At 38.0% G+C, this 21,621-nt stretch overlaps 1 protein-coding gene across 1 annotated transcript in view; it reads left to right on the top strand.

The window, feature by feature from the left end:
• LOC127631592 (membrane-associated phosphatidylinositol transfer protein 3-like) overlaps positions 1-20,927 on the top strand; it is a 128,711-nt gene extending 107,784 nt beyond the window's left edge. Inside the window, exons 13-20 of the mRNA XM_052109834.1 lie at positions 1,946-2,062; positions 8,197-8,313; positions 9,113-9,261; positions 13,452-13,601; positions 13,995-14,178; positions 14,938-15,066; positions 15,284-15,659; positions 18,247-20,927. Coding sequence (XP_051965794.1) covers positions 1,946-2,062; positions 8,197-8,313; positions 9,113-9,261; positions 13,452-13,601; positions 13,995-14,178; positions 14,938-15,066; positions 15,284-15,604 — 1,167 coding nt within the window. The 3' untranslated portion in view covers positions 15,605-15,659; positions 18,247-20,927. The remainder of the gene's footprint in view (positions 1-1,945; positions 2,063-8,196; positions 8,314-9,112; positions 9,262-13,451; positions 13,602-13,994; positions 14,179-14,937; positions 15,067-15,283; positions 15,660-18,246) is intronic.
• Positions 20,928-21,621: the final 694 nt, after the last annotated feature.

Raw genomic sequence — 21,621 nt, 5'->3', positions numbered from 1 at the left:
TCACAGTAAAATCAACTTTTACTTGGCAAAATTATTTGGTGCTTACTGAAATTTGAAACACTGCCCCCAGTGGCTAAAGCATTAAGTGTTGTTGGGTGTTTGGGCATGCGTGAGCTCCATTTTCTGGGTGAAATGTCCAGAGAGTGTTGTAAAGAATCAGTTGTACGGGATGTAATACCATGAAGAGGAGTGCATATTTTATAAATTGTACCCCCAACCCAAACCCAAAGCTAAAACTAACCATCATGGAGTAGGTGGGAAAATGCAACCTCACACCACTAGGGAAGGTAAACATGATTGAGGCGATGCAAAAATATCTGAAGGGACATGCTTTTCAGTGAGTCAGCATAATGTGGCCAGTCCTAGGGCACTGGAACTTTTGGAAACAACATACCGACCTCCCTTGTGATCATGTTTGTGGAAATGGAGTGCAGTTTTTCATGTTTTGTGTATTTTTTCTAAGTCTGCTTTAGTGCATTAACTGTTCCTCAGGGCCTGCTGAATGGTTAAACTATAACTGGAAAGGCCATTATAAAATCATCAAGCCATTACACACCACTTATACATTTTGAAATGTTGTCCAAAAGGATGAAACCTTCCCAAAGTGTTTACAATCACTCAAGAGATATTAACATGGGTCATTTAGTGATAAAGTGACAAGTGCTAAAAGCTTGTTTTTGTCTCAATCAGACTCGTTGCAGGACATTTTGTTGATCGCTTGTTCTTTTTGTATCTGCATTGTTGCGCTTCATACATTGGTATACACTGGCTAATTGGTTATGTCGCTCAGCTGTTACGTGTTCAGTGTAGACTGTGGACAGATAAATTGCTTGTCATATGTGCTTGGTTATGACAGGGTGTGAGAGTGAAATTCAGTTTGTGCCTCTATGGACAATCTGCACAATACAAACACCTTTATCTAGTCAAAGATTGACATAATTTTGCAAAGATCTCAATTGCAGCTATCATGTTATACTAAGAGAATCCTCAAGCCTTTCAAGTAATATAAAAGACTGGTAAACACAATCCCCTTGATCCAGCTCCAATGTTACGGCAACAAAGAAGGTCCATCTACACCTTAATCCACTGAGATATTTATTTCTGAAATACCATAGGCAATAAAACCCTTTTTTTATCACTGAAATATTTCCCATAGTGAAAGTTAAATGGCAGTATGAAAAAAAATAAAAATAAAACAAATGTAATTTTAATTAAAATGTCCCCACTAAATAAGTGTTATATTCAAAAGGACATCACTGCAGACACACATTTGGGTGTATTTTGTTTTAAACACCATAAAGGACACAGTGTGATATTCTTATTTTCCATCATGTTCAGATGTACTGTAGACCAGTTAATGGTGAAGTGTATAATTTCTTTTTTGCAAATTTACATTCTTCAAACTGTTAATGTGCAGAGACAACTATGAGTAAACCTTTTGCAAGTTTGTACTCTAAACACTGTGACTATGGTGGTTTAAAAAAACTGTGCTGTTTGTTTGCATCATCCCACATGTCAACTTGTGGCTCAACCACTGACTTGAGTTTGGGGGAGGGTTTACCTGTTTGCCCGATTAGTGGCGGAAGGGGCAATAGGAACTTTTGGGTAACCTGTTTGCAAAGTTTTATAGCCTTATGAGAGAGTTGTGATTGTCTGCTAATATCAGTGCTAAAGGGATAGCTCACCCAAAAATGAAAATTCTCCCATCATTTACACACCCTCATACCATACCAGATATGTATGACTTTCTTTTTCTGCAGAAGTCAAATTATGATTTTTAGAATAATATTTCAGCTCTGTAGGTCCTCACAATGCAAGTGAATGTGTGCCAAAAATGTGACACTCCAAAAAGCACATAAAGACATAATAAAAGTAATCCATATGACTCCAGTGTTTTAATCCATACCTTCAGAAGTTTGATAACTATCCCTTTAATATTTCACAGGTGATGCGCTGTGACTATGTGAAAACCCAAGAGGCGGACAACTCTGACTCCGCCCCCTTCTCCCCTTCCAGTCCGAGAGAGAAGTGGCTACGCAGGCGCACACACGTCAAGCTTAGGGTAAGCACGATACAAACATGCCCACAAAACATGTTTTCAAAAATTGGTGTACACACTCTCACAAACAGTAAATTGGATGACCTCTAATCATCCTTGAACTTGAACTAGCGATGCATAGACATGCTGCAAGTTTAATATCTATTGTGATTTGTCACACTTATTAAGGTATAATACACTTCTCATAGTTTGAAATTGCCATGTGAAAAGAGACCAGCTGTGGCGGGGAGGAGAAAAAAAATCGAACTCTGCTTCAGACAGAGCAATCGAACAAAATGCGAAAACAACCTAATTGTATCCCTCTGTGCATAAAACTTGCTGAGCAATGTTAGCATCCATTAGATCTCAGTGTGAGACGAGTACCTGTCTGCAGTTTCAGACAGCCAGAAACACACTATTTCAAGTAATACTGTGGAGTGCAGCAGAGTCCTGACATTGTAAAAGAACTAAAAATATCCCCCCTCTGCCAGGGCTTTGAGTTTCTCAAATGCGCCATAAAACCTCTGCGTATGTGGGCAGAAATCTGCACTTTACGAAAATAAGCATCACTTCTGACCTTGATTCACTGCTCAGAGGCACATCAACACAATTACCGAACAGTGCCTCTGGAAAAACCATTGTGCAGGTTAACTTGGGATTTTCAGTGCTCAAAAACACCATCATGAAGATTTCTTTCCAGCCCTTCATTGAGGTTATGTATAGCTCGCTAACACTTCTGTGTCGGCAGCAATAACTATTATTTTCAGAAGGAATGGTATTGTAATCACTCAGGAACAGAAGTGGGTAGTAATAAGTTACATTTACTTGAGTAACTTTTTTGGGGGAAATTACTTTTAGAGTAGATTTAAAAGTGGATACTTTTTACTCTCACTCTTTACAATGGGCGGCATTCCTGTCCTTACATTACTGGGTTTCATTTTAGTTCATGTGTAATTTATTGAGAGATTATTGAATGGAAATTTTACGACAACTGCGTGCGCTTTCACAGACTGTCACTCCAGCAGAGTCTATCACTGCTACAGCATCAAGCTCTTCAAAGTGAAACAATTTGTTCGCTCCGCACAGTGAAAAAATAATAGTTTCGTCATGCAATGCCTTCATTTAACACTAAGACAGGCTTAAATTTCAAGATTAAAATCTCAGCTTCAATTTAAGGCTGCATGTCGAGGTCAGTTGTGGCTCTAATGCTAACACTGGCTTTTCTGTGTAATGAGATGGTAATTTTCAGGGTGATTCTGTAACTGGACTCTTAAGACATCTGTTTTTAAGTGTACATTTTGAAATCAGTGTAGCAATATATCAGTGCACTATGTCCTGCATGTCGTGAGCATTATTTACGCATTTACTGGCAACTATCGCAGCTACTTCGTACAGATTAACTGTATAAATTCAGAATGAAATAAAACACTGCAGGAGTGAAGGAAGCAGTAATCTCCCAGCTCATAAATCTTCCCCACGGTGGATTATGGGCAATTAACCGTCATCGAGTGTACATCAAATGTACACTTGTAATTACAGTGCATTGTGGGTAAGAATGAGTGAACAAAAGTAGGAAACGAGTGGCTCACTCAGAATTCCGACACTCTGACGTCGGACACCCGGAATAGTGCACTATATAGTGGATAGGGGGCGGTTTCAGACACAGCGAGTGTTCCATGACCGGGGTTGGTGCCCTACGCAGGCAGCGTTTAGAGAGCAGTGGTACTGCTGTAGAGAACTAATTATCTAAATTCTTTCGACACTGAAAACTATAACTTCACTGAAATAAAAACCATGCAGGATTTTAAAAGCTATGAAAAAGCGAAAGTAGGCATTAATAAAATGTGATCTTGCTTTGGTTTTATATTTCAGCATTATATATAATCATTATATTTTTCACCGTAAAAATTTCTAGAAAGGTTTCCAAACCTCTCTTCTTTTTGAAAAATTCATCCAGATCTGATAAGAGCCCTTAAAGTGATAGTTCACCCAGAAATGAGAATTCTCTCATCATTTACTCACCATCATACCATCACAGATGTGTATGACTTTCTTTCATCTATTGAACATAAATTAAGATTTTTTTGGCACCCATTCACTTACATTGTATGGACCTAAAGAGCTGAGATATTTTTCTAAAAATCTTAATTTTGCATGAAGAAAATCTTAATTAATTTGTGTTAATACACATCTGGGATGGCATGAGGGTGAGTAAATGGTAAAATCATTTCTGGGTGAACTATACCTTTAAAGTGATAGCTCAGCCATAATTTATTATTCTGACATCATATCCCAACCCTCATGTTGTTCTAAACATGTGTGATAGAACTGGCCTGCGTTTCATCTGACTCCAGAGCCGAATGATAATGTTACTGACTATGTTACTTTAAGGGGTTATTCACCAGGCACCCTACTGGTGGAAATGTGGTATTTTAGGCAGAGATTTTAGGCCCATATTTCCTAGTAACTCTGCAGTTTATTCTACCTTGCAGCAGATTGGATCCATTCCACGAACATCCATGCTTTTCTTACACCGCAAAATGTTTGGAGCAGTCTTGTGGAATGCCACAGTGCATGCCCGCATGAGTGACACTTCACTACACCTGTCAGCTGTTACTGTCCAGTGGCTGTGACCTGTCACAGCCAATGTGTGTCAGAAGATCCTCTCTGTTGTGCAAATGTGGGTTTTCATTGCACCAACACATTTGGTAGGATGCTACGGGTTGCTTTTGTGTGCATACTGCACCCATTATGTGTGTTTGTTTGGAAGCTCATCATATGCAAGCATGTATGGGACCATGCCAACATGAATTATTGACTTACTTAATCAATATGCAAATAGATGCAAGCTGGGAAATGTTTAACTGGTTCATTAAATTACAAATCTGTGCAATCAGGCTCATTAGTTTGTATGAGCTGATGATTTACAGGGCTGTACATCTCTCTGAGGGCTCATGTAGTGATGCCATGATAACAAAACGTTAACATTGTAAAAAAAAGTACTTATCATGGTGACACAGAGCGTGGAGCATGGCCTGGCGAGACAGGGCGTGGAGCAGGAGACCAGGGTGGAGCCAGTGGCCAGAGAAGTGGCTCCAGAAAGGGAGCAGGGTCAAGAGGCCTGGGAGGCAGCCACAGGGCAGATAGGACAGAGTTCTGATGGACAGGCGTGAACGCTGGCTGGCGGTCCACAGCAGGCGTGGACGCTGGCTCGTGGGCCGTTGCAGGCGTGGACGCTGGCTCATGGACTGTGGCAGGCATGGACGCTTGCTCATGTACTGTGGCAGGCGTGGATGCTGGTTCGTGGACCGTGGATGCTGGTTCATGGACCATGGTAGACGACTCGGATGTGGCAGCCATTGCGGAAGTGCTGAGTCAAACTGAGGTGTTGAGGAGTGCTGAGGCAAACAAGACTTGATAGGCTCTTCTAGTCCAAAGAAAGATGTCTTTCAAAACAACATCATTAAAGTTTACCTTGTTGGCCAAATCGCAAAAGTCCACCATAAACTCCTCAAGGGAGCGATTCCCCTGGCGGAGATGCAGGAGTGCAACTGCTGGGTTCATTCTGGCGGTCGAGTATTCTGTAACGTTACAGAGCAGGCAGGACAGGCTGAAGACAGGAATGGATGAGGACGATGATGATGTGAGAACCCTAGGGCAGTTTATTTTATTTTTTAAGAAATAGAAATAAACCTTGTGTAAATTGTCAGCTTTACGCTAAGCTAAAATGCTATTTCAAGCCAGTTACATGCACATGTTTCCAGGCACGATCATATTTTTGTATCAAGAAAATTCACGTTAGATCATAATTTCTTTTTTTGAATAAGACCTTTGATATTAGGGCAAAAATCGTATTCTTGATAATATTTTTTTTTATTGTTTTCCGGTAAAAATATCTAAAAATCCTTAAAACAACATCAATTTGATTTATCTTGTTTTAGAAACAACACTGTATAAGATATTTCGTTTTTTCAGAGAATGTATTTTTAACAAGTGTATTTTGTCTTACTGTACTGACAGAGTTTTTATTGTCAAAACAAGCTAAACAATCTACCAGTGCTGAAGAAGTAATCCAAAGTATTTAGAGTACGTTATTGACCTTGAGTAATCTAATGGAATACTTTACAAATGACATTTTACAGCATGTATTCTGTAATCTGTAGTGGAAAACATTTCAAATGTAACCCTCCCAACCCTGATAACAAGACATGGAACCAGATACTCACAAGGACAGGAGCAAATGAGGGGAACAGGAAATGACAAGGACACTTAGCCATAAACAGGGACAGGAAGTAAACTAATTTCAAAATAAAAGGCATGAAAACAGAACATAAACAAAAATGCATTTTAATGTGACAAGAGCAATTATCTGGTTCTCCCTTAGGGAATGTATTTTTAACAGTAAATTATAAGCCTTTAAATACAGACTTTCCGTGTACGAAGAGGTTGTTAATCAATTGTATATGCTTTTGTTGAAGCCATTATTCTGCATTATTTCATCTTAATTAAAAAATAATAATTCTGGTTAAGAGCTACACTACTTGTGTTCCTGAAGGGAAATGATCCACCAATAATAGAATCACAGCAAACAAATTGTGACAAAAATAGCCCATTAGTGGCCACACACACACACCAATGACACACTGTGTATCGCGCAATTGACACACTCAAACTACTTATATATTTTCATACAGTATATTTGAATATTTTGAAATGTATTGTTTATATACTTATAATCAACGTCTTTATATCAATAGTTTTATGTTTCTATAGTTTTTAATTTGATTACAACATTGGCAATGCTTCATTGAAGTTCATTCCCTCATAAATGAAGTTAAAGGAATATCCCGGGTTCAGTCTCAATCAACAGCGTTTGTGACATAATGTTGATCATCACAAAAATGTATCTTGACTTGTCCCTCCTTGTCTTTAAAAAATGAAGCAACAATCGCGGTTACAGTGATGCACTTATAATGAAAGTGAATGGGGGCTTATAAAATTATAAGCTTCACATTACTGCTTTTAAACCCTCCAAAATTGGCCACATTCATTTTTCAACAAGTTAAAACTATTAAGCAGAATTACATGTATAGCAATTAAACACTTGTGTTATGAAAAAGTGCAGTGTGTCATAGCTGTCCGAATGTGATCTGCCAGGTCCAGTTTACCTCTGTGGGTGCTTCAAAAAACATTATGAGTGACAGAAAAAACACCTCATGGGCATTTTCACATATTAAAGGAGTGATGTAGACCAATTCTTGGTGAAAAATTATTTCTGCGCTCCCAAACGTAATCCATTTTGATCGATTCTTCTCAGTTCTTCAATACAAACAGGGAGTTAGATGACAAAATTCACAAGACTGGAGCGTGGAAAAGGGGTGAGGCCCTAGCAACCACATGGAAATACACTAAAACCACTCAGAACACCATAGCAACCTCCCACAGGGGAGGTGCAAAATTTGCACCACTAAGTCCAGCTTTTCTAGTTCTTTTCAACAGAAACTGCCACAATTCAACTTTATAACTGAAATTGTATAGCTTTTTCTTTTCTTTTTTATCGTTCTAAGCCCCAGTAGATTTCTTACTAGAGATGCTGATATGTGAGCAGGACTTCTTAAAGTCTGGTTTACGGGAGAAGCATTTGAACATTTCAAAGCCTATCCTTTGCTCTGTAAAGCAGCAGAGTTAAAGCTTCTTGCATTTATCTTCCTCTCTCTGTTTCTCTGCTGGCAGGAAGATGACTGTGGCCAGTTATTTTCAGAATTTGCATTGCTCTATGTTTTGGTTGCTTTAATTTCCCATTTAAGTGCCACTGCCTCAGCAGGGACTGTGGGATTTATCTTCACTGGGCTCTGTGTAAAACAGCTTTTTTACTGAAAATGAAATCTATTGAAGAAGGATTAGAGTGCAACATTTAAATTTTTTTATTTTTTTGGAAGGACTTTGTACTGCATACTTATTTAACTGCCCCTTCTTATTTCACATTTCAGAACATTGTATTATAATATTGCTATAATATATAATATATTATACTATAATATAGTGTTTTTGCTCACATCCCATGCATTTTCTTCACTATTTTTCATGCCATACTCTCCTGTGGTGAAAGAATGATTGAAAAGGAGAAATAATCATATACTACCTCAATTTGTCTACAGAATGTCACCGCCAACCACAGAGTTAATGATGTCATTGCAACAGAGGATGGGCCACAGACCTTGGTTGGTCGCTTCATGTATGGACCACTGGATATGGTAACCCTGACCGGGGAAAAAGTGAGAGAACAGTATACACACATAAGAGTGACTTGAAATCTTTGAGATTTGCCAATTTTCGGCAACATGAGCGACAGGATGTAGGTGTGCCCAGCTATCTAACTATATTCAGCAAAGTTTAACTTTGTTAATGGGCAGCAATGCAATGTGGTGACTCCCAATAGGCGTGATGACACTGGAACTCATATGATCTGTCTCCTGTGTGATACTGTAGTTGAGTGTCTGTAAAATGGACAATGTAATGTTACTGTGTGCGATTTTACTCTTCTATATGATTTGTCTTTGCACACATACATGGATGCAATAATAATGATGCACTGGAAAACTGTATCCAAAATTGGTTTATTCTTTCTTTTATAATCAGTCATCTTGTTCATGATATGATGTACAGTAGGTAATGTACTTACTATGAAATATATATAAACACTTTCTCAAACAGAAAGTGAGTGGTGACTGAGGCTAACATTCTACCTAACATCTTCTTTTGTGTTTTATAGAAGAGAAAAAGTCATATATGTTTGAAACCACACGGGTTTGAATAAATAATGAAAGAATTTTCATTTTTTGATAAACTATTGCTTTAATTTTAAGGCTGTTATTGCTGTTGTTGTGTACAGAGAGCATTACTGAATATACATTTAAATGGCTATTTGTATGCAACCAAACAGTCAGCATAAATTTTGAGGGTTTTTCAAATACAGTGCAAAAGTTTAAGGAGTATGTCTCGATCTTTCTCAATTTTACTCTGTCCCTCTCAGTGTCTGTTTCTTATTTAACTGTCTGTTATTTTGTATCTCAGGTCGATGTGTACGTGATGACCCAACCCCAGTCAGGTCGCTGGGTGCACTTAGACACAGAGTTGACTGGTAGTAGTGGCAGAGTGACCTACACCATCCCTAAAACCAAAAAGCTGGCAGTGGGAGTCTACCCCATCAAAATGGTTGTGAAGTAAGTCAACACCAAGGGCCTTTCTTTCAGTGGGCCTCTGAATATTACTTGTAAAGTATCCAAAATGGTTGTGATCTCAAGGTTGTCTCAGCTGGGATAATTTGCGGGGAAACCAAAGACAGGGTTCCCACGTGTCCTAGAAAACCTGGAATTTTGCAATGCAATTTTCCAGTCATGGAAAAGTCAAGGAAATTATAAAAATACCTAAATGTTCTGGAAAATATTTGTTTGTCATGGAAAATATTTTAGAACTATAAAACGGTTTGTCGGTGTTGCTAGCAAGGTTTTTGTTACATGTACAAAAACATTATTTTTGTCTGGACTCGGAATTCATATACTTTTGTCAATGCTGCCGGCTGTGCATTGTGAAACAACATTTCTGTTAAGGGTGTTTACACCCTCATGATTGATTACAGCTGCGGCCAATCATGTGCTTGGCTACGGCAGCACGTGCGCGGTAAGAAGTGGCTCTCGTGAAACTTCCCATTCATAAACAAACTGAATGACCTGGTACATGTACCGATAGACTGAATGAGAGGAGCATGTTGTTCGTTCACTTCAGAATCTGCATGCGAGTCTACCTTGTTCATCATGGAGAGAAAAGTGCGGAAGAGCTATTAATGCATAAAAGCGACTGATGTTTATACACTTGTGTATGTTTATACACAAGTGTTTGACGATATATTGAATGTCTCCTAATTAATTTTAATGAATTATTACCTTATCGTTTCCGTGTATCCAGAGACCCCAGTTATTGAACTACAGTAATTACATTCACCAAACAAACATACAAACAAAACGCTAATAGAACTCAACATAAATTGTCATCTTTTTACTTTCTGCAATTAAAGCGATTTCCAGGTTTTTTCTCTAACAAATACATGTTTTTACTGTTTATTCTCCACTTCTCCTGCTCTCTTGTGTGGCAAGCTCATAAATGTCCCCTCCATGACGCTTTCTGCAGCGCTTGTCATGTGGAGGGCAAAACACCGCTTTACGCCAAGTACTCCAGAGTGCGTTCTGGATGATGGGGCGTGGCAACACATTGGGGCAGGGCGGCACATGTAGCTCCCACCACATCTGATTCCATTGGTTTATTTAGCAGAGCTTATTTGGTGCATGGTGTTGAGAAGTTTGATGCTTTAAGCTAAAGCGTACACAAGGGGAGACTAGTCTCACAGTTTCTCTTAATTATAAGCAAACGTGACTTTCAGAGCACAATTCTGAGTTATCTTAGTGTAGTACCTGTAACACAAGAACTTCACTAAAATAATCAGTGTGTCTGATATCAACATAAGGGACACAAATATGAGAAGCATGTCATGCACGCACATTAGATCTCATGTGAGATTCTAATGTGCGTGCATGACATGCTTCTCATATTTGTGTCCCTTATGTTGATATCAGACACACTGAATATTTTAGTGAAGTTCTTATGCTTGTTCCTGCATTCACTTTTTAAAATGTTCAGATCATGTGGTTATTTCCCTCTTAAATCCTCTTGTAACTGGCAAATTGTAAACTCTTGTTTTATTATGCAGCGCTCCGCTACTGTGGCACAACGAGCCCAGTGTCTGAATGTGTTTGAAGTGGACAAATCTCAAAATAGTTTGGACCCCGTTACAGCTGTCTTTAGCGTCGTCCCTTTTCAAACGGATCGCCCAAATCACATCTTAAAATTACAATAAGTTTTTTAAAGATGTGTTATGATAAAGGATATAAAAATTTTAAAAAACTGTGGAAAATAATATGTCTTGGGTAGGGAGATTTGGGTGATGTTTTGTTTTGTTTTATTTTATTATTATTATTATCTCCTGCTACCCAATACATTGCTCTCCCTTTTTGCATGGAAATGGACGCTGAACTATTTTCACTTTTATAAATACTGCACACAGAATTTTCACAGCTCCAGTTGACCATTATTATGCAGATAAAATACTTTAATTGGATTTTTAATGCTTATGGTCACATATCTGCATAGCAAATAAGTGTCATAATGTTATTTAACGTCAAAAGCTTAAGAATAAAATTTCAGCTTTAAAAAGTTAAAAGAACCAACATACTGGCCCACATACATATTTTATTTAAAGGTAAATGAGGGACACATGGGATGAGTTTGCTATAACTTTTTTTTAGCACTTATTCTGCAATGCAAGTGAACTTCATTTTATTTTGTTTGCAATATAGTGGACAACTTCTAATGTGCCTCTTGCTGCTGCAGGACAAAGAAAAATACGTATTGGTCTCTCTCCTTCTGCCCCTGTGAACGAGTTCCCTGTGAACCATCTTACAAAATGCATCTTGCTGCTTAAGTTCTGTCTCTGTTTTTTCTGATAAAAGTCATGCTCAGCAGTTTAAATACTGTAGGAAATGATAGAGCACATCTGATTTGTTCTTATGATGCTTAAACATTCTACTGAAGTCAGTAAATTTGACATGCAAAGTTTAATAAGGGATTAAGGGGTAAGGACGTTATTGATACTCATTATTATTAAACTATTATTGTTGTCTTTTTGGATTAAAAGTCTTAGCAGTTCACAAACTTAACGGAAATTACAGCTCTATAATGCTAAAATACTATAAAGTCTCTTTGCAGATTTCAGGCATGAACTTCTCAAAATGATTCAATGACTCACTCATAGCACATATGACGCTCATTTGTGCCACCTAGTGGCATCTCCAGGAGTCACTCAACTAATCAATAATGAAACTGAACAAATTAGTGAAACAGAAGCAAGCCACACCAAAATAACCTTTATTTTTTGCAATTAACTGTGCAGATAATTTCTATACTTTAATAATTAAAATAGCTTAAGTTGGTGCTTTTAGCTTATTCTTTAAAAAAAATAACCCCAGAAAATATGATTGTGGATCAGTGGGTGTCTCTACTTTTTCAACCCTCATGAGTTTGCATCCCTGTGAGTTATAAAATATAGACAATGATTACAGTTGTACCACTGATTTTTAACAAAAAAATTCACACTCGGTTGGTAGCTTGATGAGTCTGCCTTAATACCTTGGGATGTGGATTCATTTTCAATAATTCAATGATTGTAGTCATCTTACACCGCAGTTACCACATGCAGTGTGTGGAAACACGGAATCTAGTCATAAAAATGTCATTAGCAATAAAATGCAGAATGTCATGGAATATGACATATTTGGATGAAAATGATTGTTTGAATGTACAATTAATCAAATGAAAATTGTGATATGTCTTAGTGTGTTAAATAAACTTAAAAAGTCTCTGATTTAATTGAATAAATAAATCAGTTGCAAATAATGCGTGCTTCAACATGAAAGTGTAGATCGCCCGCTCATTCAATGAAAACACCTTATCATGATTATCACACACGCTCTTTTGTGTGTTAGATGACAGAGACAGAGAGCACTCTGAAGTGTACAGCACCATACAACTATGTGTTTATTTAACTGAATCACAGCTTTACAGGGATTAATAATCCCGCTGGCCATGGAGAATACTGCTTATCTGGAGGTGAGTAACTTCCTTCAAATAAACACAGAAACGGCAAAATAAAAGCTCTGTTTAAATGGACGCATGTGTTTTTGCTTAAATATTATGCTTGATGGGCACGTAAAATGTCCTGGAAAATTGTGCCTTGAAAGAGTGGGAACCCTGCAAAGAGTGTTCAATTGGCACTCATAAAACTCTTGAGAACAACTCCTCACTGTTAAATTGATCTCAGGATATGTGCTGCATCTTGAACATGGCTGTCACTACGGGAGGGCTGGGGTGGGCTTTGGCCTCCCAGATTTTCACTCTAGTGTAGGCCAAGTGATACATTTGAATGCAATATTTTACTCTTCCCCGCATGATTCCCTTGCGTAAACAATATTGAAATTTAAATTTCACTGTACAATATTAGGCTATTTGTAGTTATTGGATTGCAGTTATGCCTCAAAAAGTCTGTGTAAACACACCTATTTATGATTTGTTATACCTGCTCTGTCGAACTCTTATATGATCTCATCATTTGGCTACAGACTGCAGAGGGCTGTAATTGTATTTCTTACTGCTAAATAAATTCAGTACCAGAATCGTTTAATACTTTACGATTCATATCACTACCCACCACACGCCCTTCACTGTGTCCAACCATTTTATTTAGCTGTCTCCCTATTCTAAACAGCCAAGAACCATGGCTATTCCTGTCTTTATTTCCTCACAGGGGAGACCAGACGTGTGCAGAGGCCTTCCTGACGGTGTTGCCGCGGGGGATGGAGTGTGTCGTCTTTAGCATTGACGGTTCATTTGCCGCTAGCGTCTCCATCATGGGCAGCGACCCTAAAGTACGGCCTGGAGCTGTGGATGTGGTCAGGTAACAATTTGCCTGTGTGGCTTTGTGTGTAAATTTTTGCGTGTGTGGAGAGAGAGAGAGAGAGAGAGAGAGAGAGAGAGAGAGAGAGAGAATCAATGCTTTCATTTGATGGCATAGCAATATTGAAAAGAACCAGTCTGCTGGTGAGCACAATTGGATTTCATTTAATAGAGAGATAGCAAAGTGCAGATATTAGATATCAGATTGGGTTTGATATTCACAAATGGACAATCTTGGGTTGTTTCCCAGAGTGTCCTTGGGCAAATTTACTGCTTTGTCAAATGCAATCTGTTGTTGGAGGACCAGGCATTGCCAGAATCCGATAATCAGTCCCCAAATGTCTTTTGTCGAGCATCATAGGATTGAGGGTAAATCACAGTGTTTTGTGTGCAGACACTGGCAGGACCTGGGTTACCTGATCATTTACATCACTGGCCGTCCAGACATGCAGAAACAGAGAGTTGTATCATGGCTCTCTCAACACAACTTCCCTCAGGGAATGATCTTCTTTTCGGAGGGGTTGGTCCATGACCCACTTCGCCAGAAAACCATCTTCCTCAGGAACTTGGTGCAAGAGGTAAATCTGCTTTCTTTTGTGTCCATACAGATGTAAATGGTAGCTGTGTTCCAAAACCGAGCAAGCTAATTTGCTGTTTAATGGAATCTCATAAGCGACTGATTTGGAACAGTCTACCATTGCAGCCACACAAATAGTGTCGACACAAACAGAAGTGTCGACTCGCAATTAATTATAATAGATTGTGCCGTTAGAATGTTGCTAGTCTAACACCGCTATTAAATGGATCTTTTTCACAAACTATGATACATTTCCACCTTATTACGGTAGATTGCCTCTTTTGATTTCAGAAATCCATTTCTCTCTTCAGTTTTTCCTCTTTTGGAAAGTTTATTTTCCTGTTGGAGCAAATGGGAACGCAAAAATAATATTTATTTTATTAAATATTTATACTATTACTATTACTACTATTTTCAATGTTCCTTTACAAGTTTACCAAAAGAAGGTATATTTAAGAGGCTGCATAATTAAGTTGCCTACCTTTCTCAACAGTCATTGTGTCCAAAGTGCGCCTATAATGCCTTAAAATGCAGTCTATGTAGGCATCTCACTAAGCTTTTGAAACAGAGCTAATATATGTGTAAAACATATACTCTCATTTCATTGTCCCTCCTTTAATGTTTTCCTCATATCTTGGTCCATCTCTCTCATGTTCACTCCCTCTGTCTCGCACTTGAGTTCCTCACACATGAACTGATGTGTTCTCAGAGCATAACCTAAGGCTGTCTGAAACACTTTGCCCTTTTCTCATGTTGGCAGTGTCACATTAAAATCAACTGCGCCTATGGCTCCATGAAGGACATTTCTGTCTACAGCATACTGGGCCTCAGCCCCAACCAGATATATATAGTGGGACGGCCCTCGAAGAAGTACCAGAACCAGTGCCAGGTGAACTTACTTTGATTCGTCTTTGCCTTTCATAAAATTTCCACCTTGAAGGATAACTGCTCATAAATATATGTTGTTATTACAAATTTGTAAAAAAAAATATATATATATGTATATATAAATTCTCTAACAATTCTGAATTGATCAATTCTGTATTGTAGTATTTTCTCTCATATATTGTCTATCTATTCTTCACCATCTCTGTGATCCACCACAGTTTCTGAGTGAGGGCTACGCGGTACACCTCTCGTCCCTGCAGTTTAGTCACAGGGCCCGGCCCAAGAAGAGCTCCTCGGTACGCATGGTGCTGCGGAAAGGCTCTTTTGGTCTGTCGGCCAAACCTGACTTCCTGTGCAAGCGTACGCACCTCCGCCGCACCATGTCAGTTCAGCAACCCGACCCCCCCATCACGGCCAACCCTAAACCAGAGCGAGCTCAGAGCCAGCCTGAGACAGACAAAGACCACGGGGGTGGAGGAGGAGCAGGCCATGCCATGTGGGCAAGGGGGTCCATGTACCGTGGCGACACCACTCCTTGACCAAAGTGACAGAAAGAGAAGAGATGGAAATTATCTCTCGGTGAACAGAGCCCAGGTGAGCTTTACGTTTCAGGGGTGAAAAACTTTTAATTATATTTTGTATTTGTTACTTATGCAGAATGAAAGAAACAGAATTTTTTTCCCCTGAACGAACTGCAGCCCCTTAGGCGAACAAAGCTTAAATGTATACTACATAACTGCACAAGAAATAAATATAAAAATATATCAAAAGAAGTGGTTTTCAAACCCCATTGACAGATTGTTTTTTTTTTCCTCGTGCATAAAACTTGCAAAATGTAATTTATTTAATTAGGTTTATGCTAAAAAAAATATCATAAATAAATAAAAAACTGGTTTGCCAATGGGGTAAGAAAAATTAAATGATATTAAGAAAAAGTCCTTATGATCTAATAAAATAAAAAATAAAATGTCCTTCTCATTTAACGCTTCTTGCTTTAAGGATGTATAGAGATCTGGTAGACAGACAAATAGTAGTTGTAAAAACAATTGTGGTGCAGGTCTGGATTTGAATTCAATTGAAATATTAAATAAAGGGCGCTCAAATTATTAGCGATTTTGACTTGTCACATATAAAAAACTGATTAGAGACAGTAACAGTGGCTAAGCATCCTTTTAAACCAGCCCGCTGAATCAGGGTACCCCCTACCCTCATTCATAACCAGGACTGTAGATAAGGCTCAAGGTTTATTAATAGACTTTGGACCTCCTGCTGCCTCATCTCCCTTCACGCTGCAGAAATCTGAATGCAAATGTTGCATTTGAGGGGCTCTTGTGCTGGTCCTAGTGATCTGCAAATTGAGTGCCCAGACATACCCCAACTCCAGGTCTTCCCCATTGCTAAATAATGTTTGCCTAATGAGATAGATGCTGGCCACATCCCCTGGGCCTCTTTAAAAAATTTATTATAATTTGCTCTGATTTCATAATGAAAAAATATTTATATGGGTGTTCATTTGAGTGTGACTGCTGTGTGAATCATTCCTTAAAGTAATATTCTGGGTTCAATTAAATTATCAACAGCATTTGTGGCATAATGTTGATTACGACAAAAATAAATGTTGACGTGTCCCTCAAATTCTTAAAAAAAATATAAGCAAAAAATCTCAAGACAATTATTCACTTATAATGGAAGTGAATGGGGCCAATCCATAAATGTTAAAATACTCACCGTTTCAAAAGTATAGCCACAAGACGTAAATAATATGCATGATCTATCGCTTACTAACATTTTCTATATAAAGTTATATCCAATTTTACAACTTAATTTCCATGATGACGTAACATTGTAAACCATAAAACCTTCAAAATGACTATAATATGTCAATGTAAACAATTTAATTTATAACAAAATAATTAATGCATATGATTTTATTAAATAATAAGCTTCATGTTTCTGCCTTTAAACTCTCCAAAAATTGGCCCCATTCACTTCCATTGTAAGTGCCTCACTTTCACCTTGTTGTTGCTTTTTTTTTTAAGAAAAAGGGGGACAAGTCAAAATTATTTTGTGGTTATTTTTTATTTTGGTTATCAAAATTATGTCACAAATGCTGTAGATTGAGCTTAACTGGATCTGGAATATTCCTTTAATTCACAATCTCTCCTACTTTTTTCTGTTCCCCAACCCCACTTTATCTTTTGGGTGAACAATCCCTTTAATTCAACATACAGTATATACTCTGTAAACCATTTAAATGTAAATGTATCTTGTGTAAGGATTTTTTGACTTTTTTTTTTATTGGAAAGCAAGATGAAAAATGCAGATTAAAGATACCCCCCCACCCTCTTCCCCCTAAAATTAAAATGTCATCATTTACTCACCCTCATGTGTTCCAAAGTTGTTGTACACAAAAAGATGGTTTTAGGCTGAATTTTAGACTGTCACCATTCACTTTCATTGCATATTTTTACCATGTAATGAAAGTGAATGGTGACTGGACTGTCAGGTCCTAACATTATGCCTAAAGTCTCCTTTTGTGTTCCACGGAAGTAATACGGGTTTGCAGAAACATGAGGGTGAGTAAATGATTACAGAATTGTAATGTTTGGTTGAACTATTCCTTTAATTCACAAATTCCTCCCTTCTTTTCCTACTTCCTCAACCCCTAACTCCTCTCGGCCCTCTACTTATGTTGCACTACATAGTAAGATGCATCTTGCCTGAGCTGATAAAAACTCCTCAGTAAACGGCCCTTTGCTCCACATGGATCTGACACAGCATATAAACTTTGACTCCTGATGCGTGAAATCTGTTTGTTGAACAGCAGGAACAGAACAGAATTTACAATCTTGTTTCCAAATTCAATTTCATCAAGCATTTTTTAACCAACTGTGATGCTCTTTAATATAAGCATCCCGTTGGCTGGGAGCTTCTTACTGGTTTATTTTGCATTGTATATGCCTTTTGCCTCTAAAGATTTATGACACAATGGGGCGTGATTCTAAGGATATAACCTACCATCATGAGGAAGAGAATATCGGATAAGATCCTTGGACAAAACATCAAATTTCCTCAAGTATCTAAGCGATATGCACAGTTGAGACAAAAGGTTGAGTAACCTGCTGCTTGGACAGGTGGCAATGCTGACTTCTGCAATAATCCCTCTGTTTTAATATTGCAGGCATTTGTCTGCTCTGTGGGCGGTTGCCTGCAGGCCGCTTGTGGTCAGACGGACTTGCAAACTGTACATTAACCTTTTGTGCCGGTGTTTTGACCTGGCCTGAACTCTGTCACCACTGTCTCTGTTCAGCCATTCAGCCAGAACAGAATCTTGACAGCGAAGGCCCTGTGCTGCACTTCACACACTTGTCTGCTGGGTCACACTACAATTCATTGTCTCTAGTACACTGCAGAAGAGCAGCCATGGGAATAACTGCAAAAGCATATTTACAACACTCAATGGTTTTTCTTGTGCACTTATGTTGCGGTATGTTGTAAATATAAATGGCACTGTGATGAATTGAGTATATTTTGATGTATCTGCGTGTGGCAATAACTTATTACAGCAGTGCACATTTTTAAAGGCCAAACTACCATTTAAAATTTGTAATGTTATGGTTTTAAGTGACTGTGGTTGTCATAATGTTAAGTTAATCAATTTATCAGTATGACACCTTAAAGGAATTGTTCACCCAAAATGAAAATTCTCCCATCATTTACTCACCCTCATCCCATCTCAAACTCATATGACTTTCTCTCTCCTCTTGAACTCAAAGAAAGATATTTTGAAAAATGACAACAGTATGGGTTTGGTCCAACACTTTCAAGCTCCAAAAAGATAGGTAGCATCAAAGTAATCCACACTCGAGTGGTTTAATCCATGTCCTCTGAAGCGATATGATAGCTTTGGATGAGAAACAAAGAAAAAGCTCTTCTGCCCAGCGAGAACATGCAAACGTCCATGTGTCAAGTGCGAGGACATGTGAACGAGCTTCTCTCATGAATGTGCCTAGGAGAGCTGGTGCGGAACTGAAGATTTTTGGTGAATAAGGACTGAATTTTTGCTTTGTTTTCCTCCAAAAGCTATCATAACGCTTCAGTTGAAATGGATTAAACCACTCGAGTCGCATTAATTACTTTTATGCTGCCTTTTTGGAGATTTAAAGTTTTGCACCCCATTGACCTATATTGTATGGAAGAAAACATAATTTCAGAAAGAAAGTCATGTGAGTTTTAAATGACATGAAGGGGTAAATGATTAGAGAATAATAATTTTTGGGTGAATTACCCTTTTAAGGGGCGTTCACACTGACATTGGTGTGCAGTGATAGAAGTAATGCATTTTCAGTGGGAGTTGGACTTTTTTTCACAACATTGTCAGGATACTGTCTGAGGAACAAAATTGGAGTTCAATTGCAATTAAATTTTGCAATCATTACATTTGCATGCTCAGTTATAATTGAGCTATGGCAGGTTTTTGCATGATCACGCTGCAGTTTCCATCTAAGTATACATCACACAATGTGTAATCAATTACTTAAAGGACGGACTGCAAATATGGTGGGTTAAATACATGGCACACGCTGAGGCCAGTTTTACGAAGTCGAGCTGCAATCACGTTATCTTGGACTGTTAGTCCAACTTAACAAAAATTAGATATTGTAGTATTGATTTAGTCAGACAGAAATCGAACTTTTGAAGTTCATGTAAATACTGAGTGAGGCAATGTGGCAACTACCTATGAGAATGCAGACAGTGAAGCTCATGCGATCAGCCTCATGGTACAGTCTGATACAGTGTGAATGCACCTTTATGCAAACTGGCATTGATATTGTTTACATGTCAATTCATCTCACACTGAGGATGATGGTCTTGTTGAAGAACATACTGTACTATATTAGTATCTTATTCTATACTCGAGGAAAACCTAGTGTTACAAAAAATGTACAACTACTGTGTTTGAATAAAGAACATATATCAGGCCACTATATGACTGGCCTTTTACTGTCTTACAATGCTGGCATCTGAAATTACAATGACTCAACCTGAATGTGTCTATATTCCATAGTTCTTGTAAAATCATGCTTTCCTATTCCTGGTAGTTACTGATTTTTGGTATTTTGTATGGGGCTGTCTATTACAATTATTATTTTTTCTTGTATATTTACAGTAAATGTTTATAGTACCCTAAGAGTGTGTGAAAGAGAGCATGAGTGTTTTGGTCTGTGTGAGTCTGTTTTTATGTGTGTGTGTGTGCGTGTGTGTGTGTGTGTGTGTGCGCGTGCGCATGTATTTATGCAAGTCTGTGCATATTTCCAAAGGTGAGAGTTTGTTTGGAGATTTTTGTATTTACTGTACATATTTGCAATTCAGAGATCATGGTTTCCTGATAAGGATTATCAGATATTTAAACTTATAAAATGAGCCTGTTATTTGTGTCAGTGGAGCTACGAACTTGGAAATTTTATAGACACACATTATTTTTTATTTTTGTTTGTGTTATTACACAATGTGAAGCAGTGCTGCTTTTCAATATACTGTATATTATGAAAATGTTTTCAGCTGTATCAAAATGTATATTTACTTGTCTAAAATCTATATTCTCAGATGGTGTGTGATTAAAGTATATTTGTATTTTAAAAAGGTGTTCCACATGTAAGGTTAATATTCAGTGTTTCACAATGGACAAGTGTACAAATGAAAAAAGAAAAAAAAAAAAAATGCGTCTTGGTAAAATGTGTAATTGTGGTATTTGGTCCAGTTGCTCTATTTCAGTGGATGTACTTCTGTAGGACCTGTACCAAACTGTATGAACAAATATGCTTCATTCTCAATCCTTCAATAAACCCGTCAGCATTATAATATTTGTCTGATATATCTGCATAAACTTTAAATCTGTCAGTAGTGTGAAGCCTATGCAAATCTTTGTATGCAGGATGTGTGAGGTTATGTCCTTTTCACTGACCTGGATGAAAGGTAGGTCCAGCTCTATTAATTCTTATTCACACACACACACACACACACACACACACACAATTAATAATTACTGTGTCAAGCTCATTGTCATGAGCCTTTAGTTGGCTGTTCTCATTCTTTAATATATATGCAAATCCAAAGCGACACTTTGTGGTCACATTTCTGCTAGTGTAAATGATCCTTTTAGCAAAGAAACATTGTAAACCACACGCATTCTCTCTTATACAACAGTTCAGGTCCTCGAAATATATTGGCCAAAAGTGCCGATGTTTAGGATAACAGCACTAGGACACTTCACTCTTTGTATCAGTGACCCCATTTACATGGACACCGGAAAACAGTTTTTTCGCTGTTGCTTGGCTTTATTTTTAGTTATTCCAGAGTTGTTGCTGTGTTTGTTTCCATCGTGTCCTGCAGCCGAATTGCACTGCAATTGTGAGGTTTCCCTCTAACATAAAACTCTGTGATTCATGCAGTGTAGGAGTGCATATATATGCGAACATGAGGGACATTCGATATTTTACATTTGATTGTAGAAATGGGTATAGTTAAGTATATATGCTTTCCACACTGTACTACT

The sequence above is a fragment of the Xyrauchen texanus genome, chromosome 38 (genome assembly GCF_025860055.1).
Source record: "Xyrauchen texanus isolate HMW12.3.18 chromosome 38, RBS_HiC_50CHRs, whole genome shotgun sequence".
NCBI classification, from domain to species: Eukaryota; Metazoa; Chordata; class Actinopteri; order Cypriniformes; family Catostomidae; genus Xyrauchen; species Xyrauchen texanus.
This window is presented reverse-complemented; position numbering and strand designations above follow the sequence as displayed.